Genomic DNA, 20571 nt, shown 5'->3' on the forward strand with positions numbered 1-20571 from the left:
CTTTAGTTAAATTTGACACGAGGTGTAATTCCCAGGTGGCCTGATACACTTGGTGAGGAGTAGGAAATGAATGTGTGGGATGTGTCATCATGGCTGTAATTCAAATATCCAAAGTAATTTTGTCTTACTTGCCTCTTTTAGGAAATGAATATTTTTGGCACACAGTGGTGTGTGTTAAATTGCAGACAACATGCTCTGTGTCATTCTTATTGGGCCTCTCTGTCTTTTTTGTTTTGCAATCCAAATGAGATTTCTGGAAAATGGCAAGATCTCTCTTTTCCTAAATTCCCCACAAGCCCTTGCAGCTCTCAGAGCAACAGGTAACTAATCGGAAAGCCGCATCTGGCTGCCCTGTATATTTTTGACGTCCAGCATTGCAAGAATATATCTGCTGAAATCCACTGACTCATGAAACATTTCTCTGGCTGAGCGTTACCAAGTAGATGTAATGAAGCGGCTTTGCCTTATGCTTTACCCATGGAGCCATTGTTTGCTACAAGTTTCGGAAGCAGGCCTACCTCATTTATTCGTGAATTCTCATTGGACGTCTGATGGAAATAAACCCTGTGTGGGCTTCTGCTGGCTTTCAGTGCTGTTGCTTTCCTACATCACTTCAGTACATTAGAATGCAACATTCGTTTTTATGTTTCCTCGTTTCTTTTTTTTCTTTCCTTCCTTCTTTCTTTCTTTTTTTTTTTTTTTTTTTTTTTTTTGTTGTTGTTGTCGTTGAGACTGCAGCAATACCCCAAAGTGGGGATTATCTTCAGCCTAGAACGCTTGGGCAAATCCCGGGGTTGTCTTCCATTTTCATAGCAGAATGGCTGCAGGGGAAAGTCGTGCTGCCCTGATTGCCTCCCCTCTCAGCCAGTCCCTGGAGGGCCCTTTCCCGAGGTACCGACTGGACTGACGCGCGCAGCTCAGAAACGTGCTCCCGGCGGCTCTCCTTGTGGCCGCGACAGCCTCGTAGCCACAGAAGCTGTGGTTTCTGCCCCGGGTCAATGGCCTTCAGAGCCCCAAGGAAGACTGCTTTGCCTGTCTTCTGTGCAGTGGAATTCAGAAGCAAGCATACACACTGTATACGGGGTTTGTTTTTAGGTGACCAGGACATCCTCAGGTTAGGCTGTTTCTTGGCCCTGAATGAATCCAGCAGGTGTAATCCCTTTAGAGAACCAAAGCCTCAGTAACCAGTAGCTGAGTTGGGACAGCACGTACAACGCAACGAGAGTTGATGGAACGCCTGTCTGTATTCTAAATTCTGCAAATACCACCACTGGATTTTCCAACGTAATTCCAACTTCAAACAAACCCGGCCCACATTTACCAAAGTCGTGTGCCGAAAAAATAGGCTTAAAACACAGGTAATGCCAGTGACACCAGTTCAAACAGTTGATGTTGGTTTTGGACTATAGAATCAGTTTCTTTCTTTCTCCACTGAATTTTTCACTTGGTTTTTTGTGTCATGCGAATACAATATTGCTAGCCATAACGGATGGTGGGATGTAGTCATAACGGATGGATAGGAAAACATAAACTTTTTTTCAACCTGGAGAATGATGAGCAGAAATAATTATTATGAAAGAAGTACACTCCTTGTAGCACATTTTGGAAATACAAATAAGCAAGGAGAAAAACCCAGAGGTAATAACGACTAAACTTTCATTGTGACCCCTCTCGTGCTAGATGTGTGTTGACATGTGCCTGTTGGTGGCTGTTCATGTCCTAAGACAAGGCAACAACAAATTTCTGTAACTGTTGAAACTCTGATCTGATCTGATCTGATCTGTCCTAAGACAAGGCAACAACAAATTTCTGTAACTGTTGAAACTCTGATCTGAAACGTCTGGTTTTTTAGAATTGGCTAACAAAAATTAGTGTCAAATGCTCGAAAACTACTTTGGTGATACAGTGAATTGTTTTGCGTTTCTCTAGAGGCAGTATAACATTCAAACGTTACTTTTTGTCCAATTGACGTTTGACGTAAAACAAAAAGAAAATTAGGTACCTCTAGCCCATCCTAATAATCTGCCCTCAAGTGACTTAGAACTCGATTTACGGCTTCAGTAGGGCAGATTGTGAAAGTCTCTCAATTTCATCTCAACTTTGAGAGGTTGATTAACATCCACACATTCTGCCAGTTGGAAATTGGAGGAGGCTAAAAATCTTCCACTTCCTTGATTCTTATTCCCACTTCTTTCACTTCTCAGATCTATTTTATAAAGTTGGTAGGTACATTTTATACGGAGGAAATTTTGTTCTGCAGAACACTGTAATGACAGCAACACAAGGTCTTATAAGGGACAGCGTCTCAGAGCTGAGGAAATACAGTTGTTAGAAATACAGTTGTTAATTGTTACCAGGTTTCAACAATACACTCGTCTCGCACCATGGAGATGTTTCCAGAGGCCTTTGGAGAAACCAGTACAGTAATTGTTTTTTTTTGTTGATTTATTTATTTTGAGAGAGAGCACCAGCAGGGGAGGAGGAGGAAAGAGAGAGAGAGAGAGAGAGAGAGAGAGAGAGAGAATCCCAAGCAGGCTCTACACTGTCAGCATGGAACCCGGCAAGAAGCTCGATCCCATGAACTGAACCTTGAGATCATGACCTGAGCCAAAACCGAGTCGGATGCTTAACCGACTGAGCCACCCAGGCGCCCCCAATAATTGTTTTTTTAATTGTTTTTTTAATTGTTCTGTTGTCCTGAGGTATATCGGAGGCAGCAGGGTGGAGAGGAGAAAGGCAGACAGGCCTGGGCCCAAATCCCCGCTTGTTACCTGTATTGTTTGGGGCAGGTCGCTTCACTGATGTAAATCTCAGGTTCTGCATTTACAAACTGGAGATGATGGTGAAGTGCCTGGAGGCCTAAACAAGGTAACAAATACTAAGTAGCCTGTACAGCTGTTGAAACAGAAGGCCTCTCTTCCTCTTTCCCTAAATCCTCCTTGAGCAACTTTCTGTAAAAAAAAAAAAAAAAAAAAAAAAAAAGCCTATGCCGTTGAAGCCATTCTGGTATCATTTATAATGCTAACGTTCTGTAAAACCTTCATCACGGAACTAAGAACTAAGCTCTCCACTGTAGCTCAGAAGCGATGCAAGCCTAGAAGACGTATCTTGAGATTGGGGCGTCTCATTTTTCCAGTACAGATGATCATCGTCACCTCTGTGTGTATGGACGTGTATCTCTCCTTCACCCAGAGCCGCACGAGGCTACCGCCACTTCATAGCAGAGCATTTACATGGTGACCTTAAAACCTTATGGGAATTTAGTAGACTCTTTCATTAATTTCAAGACAAATTGCAAAAAAAAAAAAAAAAATCCTACAAAAACAAGCGTGACCATTATAATGAAAAGAAAAACGTTTAAGGTACAGGCCCCATGACCAGCTGATTACAGCTTCTTCGGTATGAGACTGTAGAAAATGTTTCTGGTTTATAGTTCACCCTCCTTTTTCTCTCAGTGATGAACGTGATATTTTTATAGCATTCCTCTTCACTCTAGAAGAACTGTGGATGGATATCTGTGTTTATGCTGTCAGAGTTTGAGTTCGGAATTCTTCAGATTCTAGAAAGCTCATCAGTGATGGAGTCACTGTTGCATATTTGTGAATGAGTTCTGTACTAGTGCAGAAACAAGATGTCGCATGTGAAGCAGCACGCACACTTTGCGGTGACTCAGCCACTAGGTCTGCACAAGTACAGACACTTTGCATGCCCGGAGCAAAGGGGGCATCAGTGCATGCCTGGCATTTTTCCAGCCAAAGGGCTGTTAGTATAGATACTGCATGTTTAAAAATTGAACACACGATACGGCATGTTTCAATTTTTAAAAAGCCATTTCTTTATCAAGTATGCATGTCCAAAATTAGGGACCTATGATGATGCACAATTCTGTACTGTGATATGATCCAAATTACCCTAAAATTTAATAATCCATGGTATATTTAATTATAAAATCGAAAACTGATACCGAGATCCAGTTAGGAACACAGCAATGCGTTCTAAACGTGCCTGTTAAGAAAGAAAGTTAACCGTTCTGAAGAGACCGTTTGATCAAGCTGGACCTGGCGTAGTTAGTAAATATATCAGACAAATCAGCAGGTTTCCGAACATGGTAATTCTTTTTAGTATTAATGATGATGGTAATAAAGCTTTTTTTCTGAGAGAGAGCAACTTCTCTCTGAAGAGATTGCACCAATTTAGCAGAATATTCAGAAATGATTCTGCTTGGAGGGGGTAAATATCCTGTTTTCTTGAATTGCTGTAAGAGCGTGCGTGCAGGCCACTGAACCCTGGCCTGTGTGATACAGCAGTAACTCACTACTGGTTTTCACAATGTTTTCTTCCCCCTGAGTGTTAACAAGAATCTATTTAGAAAGTAAACTGGCATTCGTTTTAAAATAGAATATAAACACACTGGTATCACTTAATAGGAGACGCTTTATTCTTAGAGAATCAGAAAAGTGCGTTTGGGAATTCCCTCTGTAGATAGAGGCCCATATGAGAAAAAGCCAATCAGACTTTTTCCTTGTCGTGCTGCTGAGACATAGGGCATACGCATCCTGAGCAACGGCCGCTTCTGTTCGGCTAAACTCCTTCTCTCGCCCCCATTTTTGGGAAACACAGGTCATGATGTGGTACGTAGAGCTGCAAACTGGGTGCCATATACAGCACATGCTGACTTTACTAGTAGACCCTGAAGTCACACTTGGCGTTGGATCTTTTTGCTCTTAAGGCAAGATCTGAATTCTTTTTCAATAAAACAAATAACCTTCCAACTTACAACCTGCTCCCCGGCACCCCATCCACATCGGGGGGTCGTATTCAAACCCCACGGCAAACAAATAATCCGATGCGGACTTTCCATGACTGTTGATAACCATTTCATTGAAATTTGTTGACTGCAACACGTTTGATAAATAGAACAGAGTACCTTACTGGTATGCATCTGGGAGCTGTTGCTGTCCATCTGGGAGCACTGGGGGAAGTGACCTGAGCATCTTTTAAAGTTACAGTGTGGAATGGGAGGAAGGTAAGGAATTAACGAAAATCAGAAAGACTCCACGATACGTGAGCGCAGTAGCCCGGCTGTGCAGGTGCAAGGTCGGCTTCAAGATATCCAACAATCTGGAGTCTGTGAGCAAAGCAGTTCAGTCCCTGGGTGTATCCGAAGCTAAGTAGAGGCGTGTGCAGTTTCCCTAACTTGCCTCATGTGGAATTAATTGCAGGGCGTCACTGATGGTCCCAACAGGCTTCGAAGAAAGCTATGTGAAGAGCCAACCCTTTCTAAGATTGAGCATGTTCCTGTCACACGGGACTGAATGCAGCCGACTTCGGTTTTGCTTTGTGTTGAGAGCACTTGATACTGAGCAGTTTCAGGAAGGGCCGTGTCTTCCTCCTTGAGTATCTCCCCCAGCAGTTTAGCAGGAGTTTCTTTTGCCATCAGTCCTCCAAAGGGTTTTTGTCTTGGTTTGTTGTTGTTGTTGTTGTTGTTTTTTGTTTTGTTTTTTTGGGGGGTTTTTTTGTTTGTTTTTTTGTTTTTTTGTTTTTGCTTCAGAGGGATCGGTAATGCCCTTCCCTCCGTTTGGCCACAGTTTCACTAAACAGCTATCACCTGGTGTTCTGTTCTGTTTCTCTTCCAGAGTGAAAGAGTTGAGAAAGGCCAAGGAACTTGAAGACATACAGCAGCATCCCTTAGCAATGTGACATTGCTTTTCAGACTGTTTTCATTTCTGTTTTTAGCAGAGACATGCAAAACTACGACACACACACGCACGCACACACGCACACACACGCACACAATCCCTCTGCAGTTTTGGGGAGATCAGCTGCAGGATTTTAACAGGAATGTGTTGGTCATTGCATTTGCACTTTCATGGACAACTTTTAATTTGATCAGCAAGACATCTTGGAACTCAATCTTCTGTTGGATCATGGGAAAAACAAGACACCACGAGGAATCGAAAGAGGCTTCCTTTCCTTAGGAAGCAGCCGGTTTCCTTCTCATATAGGGCTGTATTCAAACATCGTGTGGAACTGTACAAATATTTATACCAAAAATATAGATAAGCAAAGGTGGGGATGCGCTAGCAACAAAAGAGAATGCTGCTCCTGCACCTGTCAGTTACTTCCAAGAAGCTGAATCTTTGGGATTGACTCTCAGTGGAGGGCTTAGACCATACAAATCTTCATTGGGTCCGTGTGTTCGCATTTCCTTCACTGGTTTTATTTTCTTTGAATTCGTGTTTGTTTTAATCTCTACAGCACACTTAATGCAACTTTTAAAATCTGCAGGTTTTTAATGTCTTGTGGAAATTTGCAGAGGGGCGGGTGTGTGGTAAACGGGGAATGCATGGGAATTAATGAGAAACAGCTCACAGAGTTCAACTTTATTTTCTTGTCCCCACCACCTCCCAGGAACCTGCGAGTGTAGTGACCATCTCGTCCCTTTTGTCATGCTCAGCACTTTCATTTGTGGGCCTTACTTTCATGTGCAATGAGATTTACTTAGAGAATTGGTACAGCATGTAGCTTTTCTTAGTAACCTTGGAAACTGTAGTCATTCTAAGGAATCATAAACCTTGCCTGGACATTTGCCACCTAAAAGATCAGTGTGGTGCTGCGTTCTGGCCAGTAAATTCCATATTTTTGGCTATAATCTCATCCAAACTGAGCAGTTTCTGTGTATATATAGAAGGTAGAAACGGAAAGCGAGAAAATATTTGAAAGGGATTATATTAATTGCTAAATATTTTATTCACAAAGGTCGATAACATGGCGAGATAAAATTATTTGTATAGTTTTGTCTGAATGAGCGAGAAAAATGTGGATGTATTGTTTGTATATATTGTATATATTAAAACAAAGAGATATGTGCATGAAATCAAGAAAAAAGAAATGAACAAAAGCAAAGCATTAGTGGCTATGGTCTGTAAAATGAAACAAAAAAAACTTTATTTCACTATAAGAGTACTTTATTTTAAATGTTCTTTAGAAGAACATTTTGCTAAAGCATGACTAAACTGGAAAAAAAAAGAGCTACTGTATTTAGACTTAGGATAAAAGGCAGAGTAACATTACTTAAAAAAAAAAAAAGGATATGTTTACATTTAATTTTGGCTACCAGGAGTTTATTTTATTTAATTTAAAATTTTTTTGCCAATGGTGCCAAGTAATGTGAATGCTAATATTGCTTAAGAAAATTAAGTTACTTTCGCTAAACAGATAATCATAAGATGAATCCGTATATAGCTTAACACCATCCACTCACTCCAACAAAGAACACTTAGAACGATCAAAACCTGACAAAAGAAATAGTACGAAAGGTTGAAAAATGTCTCACGTTTTCATATCTCCTGCTGGAAATCAGAAAATGTAACAAAAATTGCACAAAAAAATGACTAAAAATTTAAAAGAGGCAAACTGGTCTTGCAAGGTTGTCATGGTCTATTACTCTTTCTACATAATGAGGAGCCAAAGAAATCTGATGCTTTTAAAAATTAAACTACTAACGTTAAATCGAGAGAATAAAGTTCGCATTTGCTGATGCCAGTTTAAAACTCCCAGGTTAAGTTTCAGGATCAGTTGGTGTAAAGCTGAGATTAACTAGTTTTGTTTTTTTTCTTCTTCTTCTTGGTTCTGGCTGCCAACTGTACGTTAAAACTCAAGGCTTGTTGTGAAGCCTAAAAATATTCACAAATAAGCTTTTAAACTGGCGTCTCTAGAAGGAAGATAGATACAAACAGATTGTGGTAAAAACTGGGGTCAGTGCTCTTGGTGCCTTTTCTATAATTGTACTTGTTTTTTAATTACTTCCTTTCACTGCCAACCTCGGATTACTGTAAAGTATATGTCTTACCGCTTGTGATCAGCTTTGACAACAGTTTCAGCCCCACAACTAGTAGCCACCTGTACATTTGTAAACTGACCTGGCTCCATTTTGTTTTTAAATGTGTGGGTTATGTTGCAGCTGTTGCACACACGTCCCCCCCCCCCCCCCCCCAACCCTCAGATACCTATTATTTTACACGATTTGATCTACGGGAGGACACTGAGTAATTTACAAACACACAATTGTATTCATAAATGGGAACAGAAGGTGAAAGCCAGCTCTTTCAGAATATCGTATGTTAGTACTGAATTGAGATCGGTTTCTTCCATTTCTTGTGGTACAAATAAGTGATCTTTTGACAAGAGTAATGACCTCAGTGGATTTGCTTTAATCCTCACATTTATGTATCCATTTATTTTTTTTTAATGTCTCCCATGCTACATTATTAGCTGAGTAAGTTAGAAACTTCTGGAAGATAAGGACTTACATAGAATTAGGAGGGTTCTTCTGGAGGGGATAGGAAGTAGGTTCAAAGCCTACCAGTGTAGCCTACCAGTACAACTGTGAATCCTGGGTGAGGTACAAATGCACTTCCACTGAAACGAAGCATTTCTGACCGCTTTTTCTTGGTTGTGAATCTTAATTTTGACTATAAGATGATAGGTAAGCGCAGCTTTCTTGGATAATCTGAATTCCCAAGTGCCAGGAGTAGGATTTCATTATAAAATTAATAGCTAATCTTATTCTGTCTCCTGAAGATTTAATTGCTATTCTTGTTACCCATTTGAAATCAGCTGTACTGTGTGAACGAAATAAAGACAATAACTCGAACCCCTCTCTGGCTGCACGGGTCGCTTATGGCAGTTCCACACAGTAGTTGGCGCCCAATGGGGGGTCCCTGAGACTTGCATGTAAAACTAGTCTAGATGTCTTCTTTTTTGTAAGTTTTATTTTTGTAATTGTGCATGTAAAGCATCATTGAATCAATGGATCTGTTGAAGAACTCAGCTGCTGGAAACCATGCAAAATGTTTTGAATTGCCCTTAAAATATGGAAAATGTTTTCTGAATGCTTTATATTCTTTCTGCTGTAAATTAAAAATGAAGAAAATTTCCCCATACTATGTGTGTGCTTTGCTTTAACTTTACCTGCTATTGAGATCCAGGGTGACCCAGGATGTTTCAAACCATACGTTTCACGTGTTTCCTTAGATCCAGAGACAGTGTTGTGGCATCGACTATTACATAGTTTGGGACATGTCCGTGAAAAAGAAAACAAAAATTAATATCTATTTATTTATTTATTTATTTATTTATTTATTTATTTATTTAGAGAGGGAGAGCACGAGTGGGGTAAGGGCAGAGAGAGAGGGAGACAAAGAATCCCAAGCAGGGTCCACACTGTCAGCATAGAGCCCGATGTGGGGCTCGAACTCCCGAGCCATGAGATCCTGACCTGAGCTGAGACGTTTAACCGACTGAGCCACCCAGGTGTCCCTGAAAGAAAAATTTCACTGTAAGCCACCGTCCCTAGAACCCTTGCCTTCCAACTGTTTTCTCAGGTGCCGCTCAACTGGCATACCGGTTACCTGAAACATAAAGACACCAATTTAAATTCACCTCTGCAGCCAAAATCCTCTGCGGTTTTCAAAAGGCATTTTCCAACTGACTACTACTACCTGTCTTCTTTTCTGAGAATTCTGCCATCCTCTCCTTCCCTTTCACTGCAGAGTGTCACCTTGTCTCCCTGGCAGTCCCTCTCCCACGGAGTCCATTGCGGTGCTCCTGCCGGACCACGTCTGCAGGGTTATCTCCCAGCTCCCCCAGGCCCCAGTGGTTTCTAGAGCCAACTGCATTTAAACATTTTCCTTTCTTGTTTATCCTCTTTTATTGTCTTATTTCACCTGTGACCCAACCTGCCCCTTCTGGTTGGTTGGTGCAAACCTGTGCAAACCGTTTCCATTTCCACGTTGTCTTTGTTCATGTTTGTTCATCCCTTGCCTGGGAATTCTCTTCTTAGCTACTTACCCAACTCAAATCGCACCTCCTCTGGGACACTCTTCTTTATCCTAATACACACTAGCATTTCCCTCTTCAAATTATTACACTGACAGAAAAGACAGTTCAGTATTTCGGTGTTTTATTTTTCCTTTCTCATCTGATCTCCAGGCGACCTGGCAGTGTTTTTCAGACTTTTGTTTGTTTAAGGGAGGCGTCGTCTACGTTGGTAGGAATATTTTCAATAACCGCTTTAAGTTCATTGCAGAGTAACTCTCCACCTGCAGCCTATCAAAAGCTGAGGACCTTCTCTGCCAGGGCCCGGGGAATACAGAAACGTAGACACTAAACAGTGCCTGATGCCCAGGCTCCCGTCATGGTCTGTGCGGTGACAAATATTTGAGTCACAAATGAACACGGAGAAAGGAGTCTAACCCAATCAACGCCCATGATAAATACCCCAAACGGACTCCCTGTCTCATGTTAACAAATCTTCGGGGGGAAGCGTGGTGTCTCCAGGACCACTGGGTTAACGTGAGACGTCACGCAGAAGCGCGCAGTCAACCCCCAGGACTGTCAAGGCCGAAGAATAACGTACCCGGGCCCAAAATAACGTTCCACGCCACGGCTCTTATTCACCTACACAGTCCCCTTTCAGGGTCCTGCGGCGTCGTCACAAGGTTGGCGGCGGGCAGAGAGCTTGCAGCGCGACAGAGCCCAGCGCATCACGCCGCGCGGTCACCTCGCGCCGGCCGCCCAGCCCTTCGGGTGGCCCCGCCCCCGTGACGCCCCGCCCCCTTCCGGCGCGCCCCTTCGCGGCCGCGGCCGGTGACGTCATCGGCCCCGCGCCTCCGCCCCGCCCGGCTCCCCGGCCTCCCGTCCCGCTGCGTCGCTCTGCCGACCGTCGCCCGCCGCCGCCAAAATGTGAGTGACGCGGCGGGACGCGGGGCGGCCTCGGGTCCCGGAGGGCGGCGGCCCGCGGCTGGGACCCTCCCCCGGCACGGTTCCCGCCGGCCGCCGCTCGGGCGTGAGCTCGCGCGGAAGCTCCCGAGGCCTAGGGGTGGGCGGCGGCCCCTGGGGTGCTGGCTGATGGCGAGCCGACAGCCTCGCGGCCGTCGGGCGATCGCGGAAGGGACAGGGCGGGGTGGGGAAGCCAGGGGCTTCCCGGAGCTAGGAAACGCCCCCACCCCCGCCCCTACCGCAACCCCACACCTTCTCCTCTTGCCTCACCCCCCGGCCCAAGGTCCCAAAGGGGATCGGTGGCCACTGCCTTACACCTGGAGCGCCTGCTCGCTGCCTGGTGCTGGGCTGGGCTCCGGAAGTTGCAAGGGAAGAGACCTCGGCCCTGTCTGGAGGCACCTATGATCAGAATGGACTCAGGGGCAGACCTGTGGACCTTCTCTGTTTAAGCAGAAGCCGTCTTGTTGTAGTGGCCCTTGAAAACGTGAAGTTTACCGTGGTAACATTGAGAGAAAACCGTCAAGAGTCACGAGGACCCTCTGTCCCCCTCCAGCCTGTTCATTGCTCACCTACAGAGGAGCAAGGAATGGGTGCTTTCCCTGGGTTCCTTGTAGGAACTAAGGATCGCCACAGGAGTGTACCTGGCTGAGGCTGCTGGGCCAGTAAATTACAGTGGTGAAGATCTAGATCCATAGAATTCTGTGGAACCTGGTCTAAAGACAGACTCCACCGCAGCCAGCTGCGTTGACTTTCGTAACCCCGCTTTATGCATCTGTAAAATGGGGTTAATAGTAGTACCTCCCTCAAAGAGTCGTGAGAATTAAATGAGAAAACTCTTGGAGAAAACGTACCAGTACATGGCCCTTTGCGATTATCTGTCAGACGAAACGATAAATAAATAAACTGTAAGGGCAGGCACGGCATCTACTGCATCCCTGGTCTTTGACACCTGGTAGGTATAAATAACTTGAATCAGTGGATGCATCAGTAGCTCTTGTATGCGAGACATGTGCCAGGTGCTGTCTTGAACACGGGGACGAGACCTCTAAGGCACAGGAGTCCGTGATCTATTAGGAGAGCAAGACATTACTGATCACCTTTGAACAACATGGGTTTGAACTACACAGGTCCACTTACGGGTAGATTTTTCTCTGATAAATACAGTGCGGGCTGTAAATGTATTTTCTCTTATGAGTTTCTTAACATTTTTTTCTCTAGCTGACTTTATTATAAGAATACAGTATATGAGACACCTAACAAACAAAATATGTATTAATCAACCGTTTATGTTTTTGGTAAGGCCCCTGGTCAACAGCAGGCTGTTAGTAGTTAAACGTTTGGAGGAGTCAAAAGTTGCATGCAGATTTTCAACTGTGGAGGGGGCAGAAGAGGTCGGCGTCCCTTACCCCCACCTTGTTCAAGGGTCAACCGTGTGTGTGTGCGTGTGTGTGTGTGTGTGTGTGTGTGTGTGAGAGAGAGAGAGAGAGAGAGAGAAATCAAAGTGTGACCAACCTAATAACGGAAGCAATGAGGAACTTCAAAGCCACAGTGGTCAAGAAAGATCTGGCTGGGGAGAAGTAAGGCATTCAGCAAGGATTTTAAGAGAGGAGTACCTTTTAAGAGAGGAAGCACCACTTCACCTCATCTTTCCCACTTGCACCACCCCTCCTACTGGCACCTCGCTGTTCCTGACCCTGTTTGTGTAAATACATTTCTCTGTACTGGAAAAGTGGCATTCTGTAACTGTTTATAACTGTGAAAACCATTCTTACCGCAGTGAGAGAGCAGACGAGTACCAGCTGCATTTAAGTGGATGTGTGCCTTTAAACAATTATAAAAAAAAAAAAAAAAAAAAAATTGGAAGGTTGAGTTTCCCTATTGTAGGATCCCTGATCTTAAGATCAGGTGCTTCAGTGATGCAGAGTAGATCTTATTAAACCTGCACTTTAGACCCCGGTCACTTTTAATATATGGATGAATCTTGAAGTTTATAGGGGAATCAGAAGATATGTCATTTAAACCTTTGTTTATTACTGTAGGAAGGATTTCTCTTTCTGCTTTGGTTCTACCAGTGAGGGTCTTGGAGTAATGTCTTCATACGTACAACGATGTAATATTTGGAATAATAATTTACTCACGCTTGTGCCTTTACACATTTCAGGTCTACAGGTGCACCTGCAGGTTCAAGTGCTGCCTCTGGCAGTAACCGAAGACTTCAGCAGACACAAAATCAAGTGGATGAGGTATTGTTCTAAAATGTTGCCCACAGTGACTTTTAAACCAGCATGGGAACACTGGAAATAATTCTGTTTAGAAAAAGTATCAGAAAAGCATGAATGGAAAGGAAACTTCGACCGTTTCATAAATGTAACAAAAATGTATCCCCTCCTATTCTGAAAGCTCTGAGCTAAGCTTCTGAGAAGTTAGTCTCCAGATGTCATGCTGGTTTCCCTGTGACTGAACCACATATCTAAACCACAAACACTACCTCCTGAGAACATTCCTCCAGGAACCACCTTAAAGATATATTTTGCTGCAATTAAAAAAAAAAAAAAGGAAAAAAAAAGAACTACTTTATAAAATAGGGTAATAGAGTTTTAGATTGCTCAAGCCAAGACCAATCCCTCTTAGCAGATTTTTCATCAAAATGCTTCTTACGGTAGCCTGACTAACTCGTCCCCAAGCTTGAGCAAGCCTCAAATTCAGTTCTGGTTGTCACCCATTCGTGTACAGAAGGCAGGTGCTAGCAACCTGCTCTAGCCCGACAAATCTGTATTTGTGGGCTTCTCAAGTCAGAGGACCCTCAGAGCATCTTTTGTTCTGCTCTGCGTTTGCAGACCCACAATGGAAGACTGTGTGAGATTCAGACTAGTATTTATGTGGCAATTCTGTATTTAGCTTTTTTAAAAAAAAATTTTTTTTTAACGTTTATTTATTTTTGAGACAGAGAGAGACAGAGCATGAACGGGGGAGGGTCAGAGAGAGGGAGACACAGAATCTGAAACAGGCTCCAGGCTCTGAGCTGTCAGCACAGAGCCCAACACGGGGCTCAAACTCACGGACCACGAGATCATGACCTGAGCCGAAGTCGGCCGCTTTACCGACTGAGCCACCCAGGCGCCCCTGTATTTAGCTTTCTGAGGAACTACCAAACTTTCCACAGTGGCTGTACCATTTTGCATTCTCAACAGTGACGTCCAGGGGTTCTTGCTTCTCCACATCCTCACCAACACTTGTCGTTTTGTGTTTTCTTGGAGTGTAGCTGTGCTAGTTAGTGAATATGGAAGTATTGCATTGTGATTTTGGTTTTCATTTCCTTAATGACCAATGATGTTGAATATCTTTTTATGTGCTCGTTGGCCATTTGTACACATTCTTTGTAGAAATGTCTATTCAAGTCTATTGGCCTGTTTTTTGATTGGGTAGTTTCTCGTTTTGTTGCTGGGTGGTAAGCGCTCTTCATATATTCTGGATATTACACCCTCTTTAGGTTAAAAATCATTTTAGGGTTAAATGATTTGCAAATATTTTCTTCCATTCTGTAGATTGTCTTTTCACAGCCTTGATAATGTCTTTTGATGCATAAAAGGTTTTAATTTTTATTAAGTTCAATTTATTTATTTTTGTTGTCGTTCTTGACTGGGTGTCAAATCTGTAGCTAAATCTAAAGTTATGACGGGGGCGCCTGGGTGGCTCAGTCGGTTGAGCGTCTGACTTCGGCTCAGGTCATGATCTCGCGGTCTGTGAGTTCAAGCCCCGCGTTGGGCTCTGCTGACAGCTCAGAGCCTGGAGCCTCCTTCAGGTGTATCTCCTTCTCTGTCTGCCCCCACCCCTCCACTCTTTGTCTCTGTCTCTGTCTCTCTCTCTCAAAAATAAATAAACATTTTTAAAAAATAATAAAGTTATGACAATTTGCTCTTAGGTTTTCTTCTAAAAGTTTTATAGTTTTTAGCTCTCATATGTAGGTCATTCATCCATTTTGAGTTAATTTTTACGTATAGGGTGAGGTATAGGGGTCCAACCTCATTGTTTTGCCTGTGGCTGTCCCATTGTCCTAGTACCATTTGCTAAAGAGACTGTCCTTTTCCTCACTGAATGCTCTTGACAGTCTTATCAAAATTCAATCAGCTGTAGATGTTTGGGTTGATTCTGGATTCTCAGTTCTGTTCCATTGGTGTGCATGTCTGTCTTTATGCCAGAGGCACACACTTTGATTACTGTAACTTTGTTGTAAGGTTTTGAAATTGGAAAGTTGGAGTCCTCCAACATTTTGTTTTTCAGTATTGTTTTCAGCTATTCCGGTCCCTTGCAATTCCATAAAAATTTAAGGATCAGCTTTTCCATTTCTGGGAGGAGGTTGTAGGGGGGAGAAGGACAGTGGAATTTTCATACAGATTGTGTTGAATCTGTATGCCTGTACATTGCTTTGAGGCATCTTGCCATCTTAACAATATTAAGTGTTCCTATCCATGAACATGGAATGTCTTCCCTTATAATTAGGTCTTTAATTTCTTTCAGCAGTGTCATAGTTTTCATTGTGCAGATCTTTTGCCTCCTCGGTTTGATTTATCCCCTAGGTATTTTATTCTTTTGGATGCTGTTGTTTATGGAATTATTTTTTTTAATTTCCTTTTTCTTTCTAGTATATGGACACATTCTGATTTCTGGGTGTTGATCTTGTAACCTGAACACTTACCGAATGTGTTTATTAACTCTAGCAGTGTGTGGATGCTTTGGGATTTTCTGTATGTGGAGTCGTCTGCAAATACAGATTTTATTTATTTCTTTCCAATTTGGATGTCTTTTTTTTCTTTTCTTGCCTAATTACTCTGGCCAGAACTTCCAGTACAGTGTTGAACAGCATTAGTGAAAGTGGGCATCCTTATCTTGTTTCGATCTTAGGGACAAACTCTGTCTTTCACTTTCATGTTGAGCATGGATATTCGTTGTGGGGTTTTCCATAAATGCCCTTTCTCTTGTTAGGGAAGTTCCCTTCTACTCCTAGTTTGCTGAGTGTTTTTGTCATGAAAGAGTGAGCACCGCCCCCCTCCCATTTATAAATGAAAGTTTGGCCCAAAGTAATAAAGTGCTGACCTGAGAGAAAACATGCTGTTTACTTCACTGAGCGTTGTGTTTGTTCTTCCCTTCCTCTGTGTGTAACTCGGTGTGATCACGTTCGTTCAGGTGGTGGACATCATGAGAGTCAACGTGGATAAGGTGTTGGAAAGAGATCAGAAGCTCTCGGAATTAGATGATCGTGCAGACGCACTGCAGGCTGGAGCTTCCCAATTTGAAACAAGTGCCGCCAAGCTGAAGAGAAAATACTGGTGGAAGAATTGCAAGGTAACTTTCTTTTCACTGGTTTTTGCATTAAGTCACCCTCTGCAGTCTCAGAGGGGCAACTAAGGCCCCAAGTATGGGACTTCTGTGAATGTTGGAGGTGAGTTGGACGTCCCGTACATGGAAATTTGGATTGACTCTGAGTCTAAGGCACTGACTGCCTGCCCTTTTCCTAGCCCCTCAGCTAGGAATTCTTCAGGTTCTGTGGCTGACCTTAAGAAGCACATAGAACGGGAATGTCCAAAACCAATCATAAACAGAAGCCGCTTTCAACCCCCCACCCCCGCATCGCCCTGAACACAGACTGGCCAGAGAGGGCTGGGGTTGGTGGTCAGTTGGCATGTGGTTGAGTGCATGGCTCCAGCGTGACGAGAAAGGGCAGCTGGCGAGCCAGTGTGCCCCGCAGGAGCGCGGAGAGCAGCCCCACAAGGAGCGTAGCCCAGAGCAGATGTTCTGCAGCTACCGGGGCCCGGGTGGACCCCGCCCCCTTCCTGGGACAAAAGCAACGCTTCCGGACACACAGGACACGTTAGCAGCCCTTCCTTACATGAAGAACCTGTGTGCACAAAATAGATGCCTTTCTAGGGACCGCAGGCCATCTGACTGTCTTACAAAAAGCAGATAAATACCTTCATGCCCCGGGTGAGAACAGGAAGTTTAGGCTTTAAAAATTGTGAATTATTTCAAATTGTAGTGCACCTTAATTCCTCTGCCAGCGACTAGAATGTGATGCTCCTCAGTGAGCACGTTGACCTCTGTGTTTGAAATGTGAAATGGTCTGTTTCACAGATGTGGGCGATAGGGATTGTCGTCGTGGTCGTCATCATCATCATCATCATCGGTGAGTTCTCTGGCCTCAACTCCTCGTTCGGGTCTTCTCTGTATGTTCACAGCTGACCTCACGTACAAGAACTCAGAGTAAAAGTTCCCTCAGAGCTGGTAGTTTACTCCAGAGATTTTCGTTTTCTTCAGTAAACGTTTTAAATACTTGAGTGTTGTTTCGTCAAAGTCCAAGATTTTTTATATAAACATTGATCCTTTGAAGTTAGAGAAAATGCATTCATTGTCACTGACCCACCCTGTAGGTCAGCGGTATCCTGTACCTCTGAGTACATTTTCTTTTTTTAATGTTTTTTTTATTTTTGAGAGAGAGCGCGCGCGCGCGCACGCGTGAGCAGGGGAGGGACCGAGAGAGAGGGGACAGGATCCCAAGCGGGTCCCGCGCTGACAGCAGCGAGCTGAGATGGTGACCTGAGCTGAAGTCGAACGCTCGGCCGCCTGAGCCCCGCCAGGGGCCCTCACCGAGTACCTTTCTGTCTGATCCTTCCTTTTACAAGAAACAGTGTGGTCTGCTGATGAAAAGCATGACTGCCTGTTCCCCACCCTGGCTCCACCCCCATCAGCTGTGCGGCCTTAGACAAATCGCTGAACGTCTCTGAACCGCCGTCTCCTCATTTGTAGAGTGGGGATGATAATAGTACCTACCCCATATGTCTGTTACGAGGACACAACTGGCTGATCCGTAACAAGCGAATAGCATGGCGTCTGGCATTTAGTGGTGCCAGCTGTGTAAGTAAATAAATCCGTAGACACACCCACGCGCCCACAGAAGTATTACTAACTGGCATTGCTGTTGCTACTGTTGTATCTCATCCCGGAACAAGCCGTCGGGGTTTTTAGCCCCATCCGTGGGAACCATTTGCAAAAGCAATTCCTCCCCTCCTTCCTTTTCACAGTGGCCTCGGGCCCTCGGCACAGTTGTGGAGGAGCCCCCAGTGCGAAATCGGCCAGATTGATTTTCGCGTTTAGACCGCGACATGCAGGGTCAGTTCTGGGTCCGCCCCGAAACACTCAACTGCTGTGTCCTCTGCTCTTTTTCCGTATCCCCTGCTTGTTAGTGTGGAACGTGTCCCCGTGAAGAAACAGTGAAGCTCCGGCCTGCTGTTCGAGAAACCTCTTCAAGACGTTTGACTTAGAACCTGCTATACTCTCGAGCTCGCCTACTGTTCTGTCTAAAGTGAATATTTTCTGTTTGTTACTGTCAAGTTTAATTTCTGGGAAACGTGCCTTTGTTATCGTAAGCACTCCAAACTTGAAGTGCGGCCACCCGGCCCACACTTGGCCCGGCGCCTTCAGACTGCCGCGTGGCTGAGGAAGCGGACTTGAGTTCCAGAGTGTCGTAACCTGGAAGTCCCGCTGTGTGATTAATTGCCATTAATTTCAGTTAAGGGGATTCGTTCCCAGAGGCTCCCCCTGTCACACGGCATCTTCAGAACCACATTTTAAACCTTTAGGTAATCAGAATTCCAGTTTGTGCCTTCCAGAAAGAACACTACTGCCTAACACAAATCTGTAACCGTAACAGGTTGTGCCTTACTTTGCTATTTTTCTGATCCCCTGTAAGAGAACTCTGTACTGTTTATAAGCACTACTGACCCTTGCGCCGTATTTAAAAATAAGATTCTGACCAAGAGTTTTTGCTCTTACCGTAGATACGAAGATGTTTACTTTCCTGCTACTGTTTTGTATCACTTGCTAAAAATGTTATTTTCATCAGAAATAATCGCCTCTCGAAAACATTTTTACGGAGCTGAGGCCATGACCAAAGTTTCTATTTTGCCAAAAAGTTAAATGCCAGTACAGCGTCCTCAAGTCGGTTCCCGACAGATAAATTCGGAAAAGTGACAAATGGAACTTAAGGTGCCCTTCAGAATTAAAATGATAACATTACAGTGAACCTTCCACATCCTGTCAGGCCTCTCTTGCCTTTGAGATGCTGTTTGTGGTGCAGCTCCTGCCTGCACCCCGCGCCCCCGCCCTGATTGAGCATTTCTCCCAGGGGTTAGAGAAGGTTTAAGCTAGACTCCAACCATCTCCTGCCCAGACGCCGATCTCTGTCTACCCAGAGGTTTGCAGATTGTCGGCTCTGGACTCCAGTAGGTTTCTAATAATTACGTGAGCAGCAACTTTATAGCCTTCGAGCGAGACCCATCTGTGAACTGGTCATTAGGTGGCCCCGTCCCCATAGACGATGGCTTTTTGGAGTTTGTTTCCTATTTTTATCCATATTCCACTTCCTAAATCTGTCTTCTAAATTATGCTTTCGGTGAGGCATCGGTCAAGGGTGGATGACTCTTCTCACGGAGAATAGCTAACCAGAGACACTTTCTTTTTTCGATGTCATAGACTGTCTGCGCAAGATGCTGCTTTGGAAATAGCGTTGTCATCTGAGAGACTTGTGTATGTGAGACTCTCGTCATCAGGGTGTGTGGCTTAAGGATGGGAATTTAGGTAGGAATGACAACAGGCAAGGAGGCGCTGAGGGAGAAATACAGAGGGATCAACACTCTGGCCCGCTCTTACGGAGGATTCTAAAATTCCTGTTCACGTGCTAGCGTGTGACTTACAAAGCAACAACAGTTGAGGTGTGCAGGAACACGGGCTCCATTTCTTTAAGATCTCTTCCCCTGACATCACTGAGGTGATGCAGTGTTGAGGACACCCCGGCTGGGAGAAGGAAGCAGCGGTCAGCGTCGGGACATTGGCTCGCCCTCGGCTCAGGGTCCCCGGCCGTGTCTGACTCTGAAACCTTGGTGCTCCCTCCTTGCCTGATGCCCAGTCCCATGTAACCCGCCGGCTCCTGCATTAACCCAGGGGCGCCTCGCTTGTATCTGTGCATTTGGCTGGGAACTTGCCCACTATTATGAGCTGAATAAACTGTTTATAAACTTGATTCTGGTACCTGTGTGCTTGTAGGATAGCTGCGCCCTGGTCCAGGTCTTCCCAGCGGCGTTCCTTGCTGCCGCCCCCACCTCTCACCTCCTGGTCCCCAGCCCTTCCCCGTCCCCTAGTGCACAGAAGCGAACCCCTCCCCTCGTGAGCAGTATAGGACGTGAGTGAGGAACTGACTTTTCCACGGTTACCGAAATGGTCAGGATCCGGCTTTTGGGTTTCTTAAATCTGTCATCTTTAAAGAGTGATGTGCAGGGCGCCTGGGTGGCTCGGTCGGTTAAGCATCTGACTCTTGATTTCAGCTCAGGTCACGATCTCACGGTTCGTGAGTTCGAGCCCCGAGTCATCAGCCTCCACACTGGCAGCTCAGAGCCTGCTTGGGATTCTGTCTCTCCCACTCTCTCTGTCCTTCCTGCATGCATGCTCTCTCTCTTTCAAAAATAAATAAATAAACTTAAAAAAAAATAGTGATACCCAGGCTGGCCATGTATGTGGGAGAAGAGATAGCCACCTATAGGGCACAGGGGTAGCTAGTACGCAGATGGGTGACAGGCTTCTCCAAACACGTGGCTCGTTTTGACTCTGCATATCCTTCCCCTTGAAAACACTTTCACTCTTAATCTACAATCCCTAGGGAACAATATAAAATGGGTGGAAGTAGCCTTTGCTTATGTTTACAATAAAATGCCAGTTTCCGATGAAATCCTATTGAGAGAG

At 44.5% G+C, this 20571-nt stretch overlaps 2 protein-coding genes, 1 long non-coding RNA gene and 1 pseudogene across 9 annotated transcripts in view; 2 read left to right on the top strand and 2 right to left on the bottom strand.

Moving 5' to 3' along the window:
- CAMTA1 (calmodulin binding transcription activator 1) overlaps positions 1-8945 on the top strand; it is an 829903-nt gene extending 820958 nt beyond the window's left edge. For all 7 annotated transcript variants that reach the window (XM_086715554.1, XM_086715556.1, XM_086715555.1 and 4 more), the window contains one exon: positions 5637-8945. In XM_086715554.1, coding sequence (XP_086571680.1) covers positions 5637-5669 — 33 coding nt within the window. In that variant the 3' untranslated portion in view covers positions 5670-8945. The remainder of the gene's footprint in view (positions 1-5636) is intronic.
- On the bottom strand, positions 1788-9094 carry LOC147577747 (uncharacterized). The gene is made up of 3 exons (XR_015254416.1): positions 8974-9094; positions 2772-2951; positions 1788-2264 (listed from the first exon to the last, which is right to left on the bottom strand). It is a non-coding gene; the product is annotated as an uncharacterized LOC147577747 (long non-coding RNA).
- Positions 9095-10634: 1540 nt separating this feature from the next.
- VAMP3 (vesicle associated membrane protein 3) lies at positions 10635-19855 on the top strand. Its single transcript, XM_025912366.2, has 5 exons — positions 10635-10746; positions 12944-13025; positions 15967-16125; positions 16912-16963; positions 18021-19855. Coding segments are annotated over exons 1-5 (315 nt in total). The 5' UTR covers positions 10635-10744; the 3' UTR covers positions 18041-19855.
- LOC147577748 (putative protein SCAMPER) lies at positions 12419-12746 on the bottom strand (annotated as a pseudogene).
- Positions 19856-20571: the final 716 nt, after the last annotated feature.

Source organism: Puma concolor, chromosome C1 (assembly GCF_028749965.1).
Source record: "Puma concolor isolate L17-30 chromosome C1, mPumCon1.1.hap2, whole genome shotgun sequence".
In the NCBI taxonomy this organism is placed as follows: domain Eukaryota; kingdom Metazoa; phylum Chordata; class Mammalia; order Carnivora; family Felidae; genus Puma; species Puma concolor.

Coding starts and splice junctions, on each gene's coding strand:
- VAMP3 (XM_025912366.2), top strand. Junction 16,126..16,911: donor ACTGGTGGAAGAATTGCAAG/GTAACTTTCTTT, acceptor TCTGTTTCACAG/ATGTGGGCGATAGGGATTGT. Junction 16,964..18,020: donor CATCATCATCATCATCATCG/GTGAGTTCTCTG, acceptor CCTGCTTGTTAG/TGTGGAACGTGTCCCCGTGA.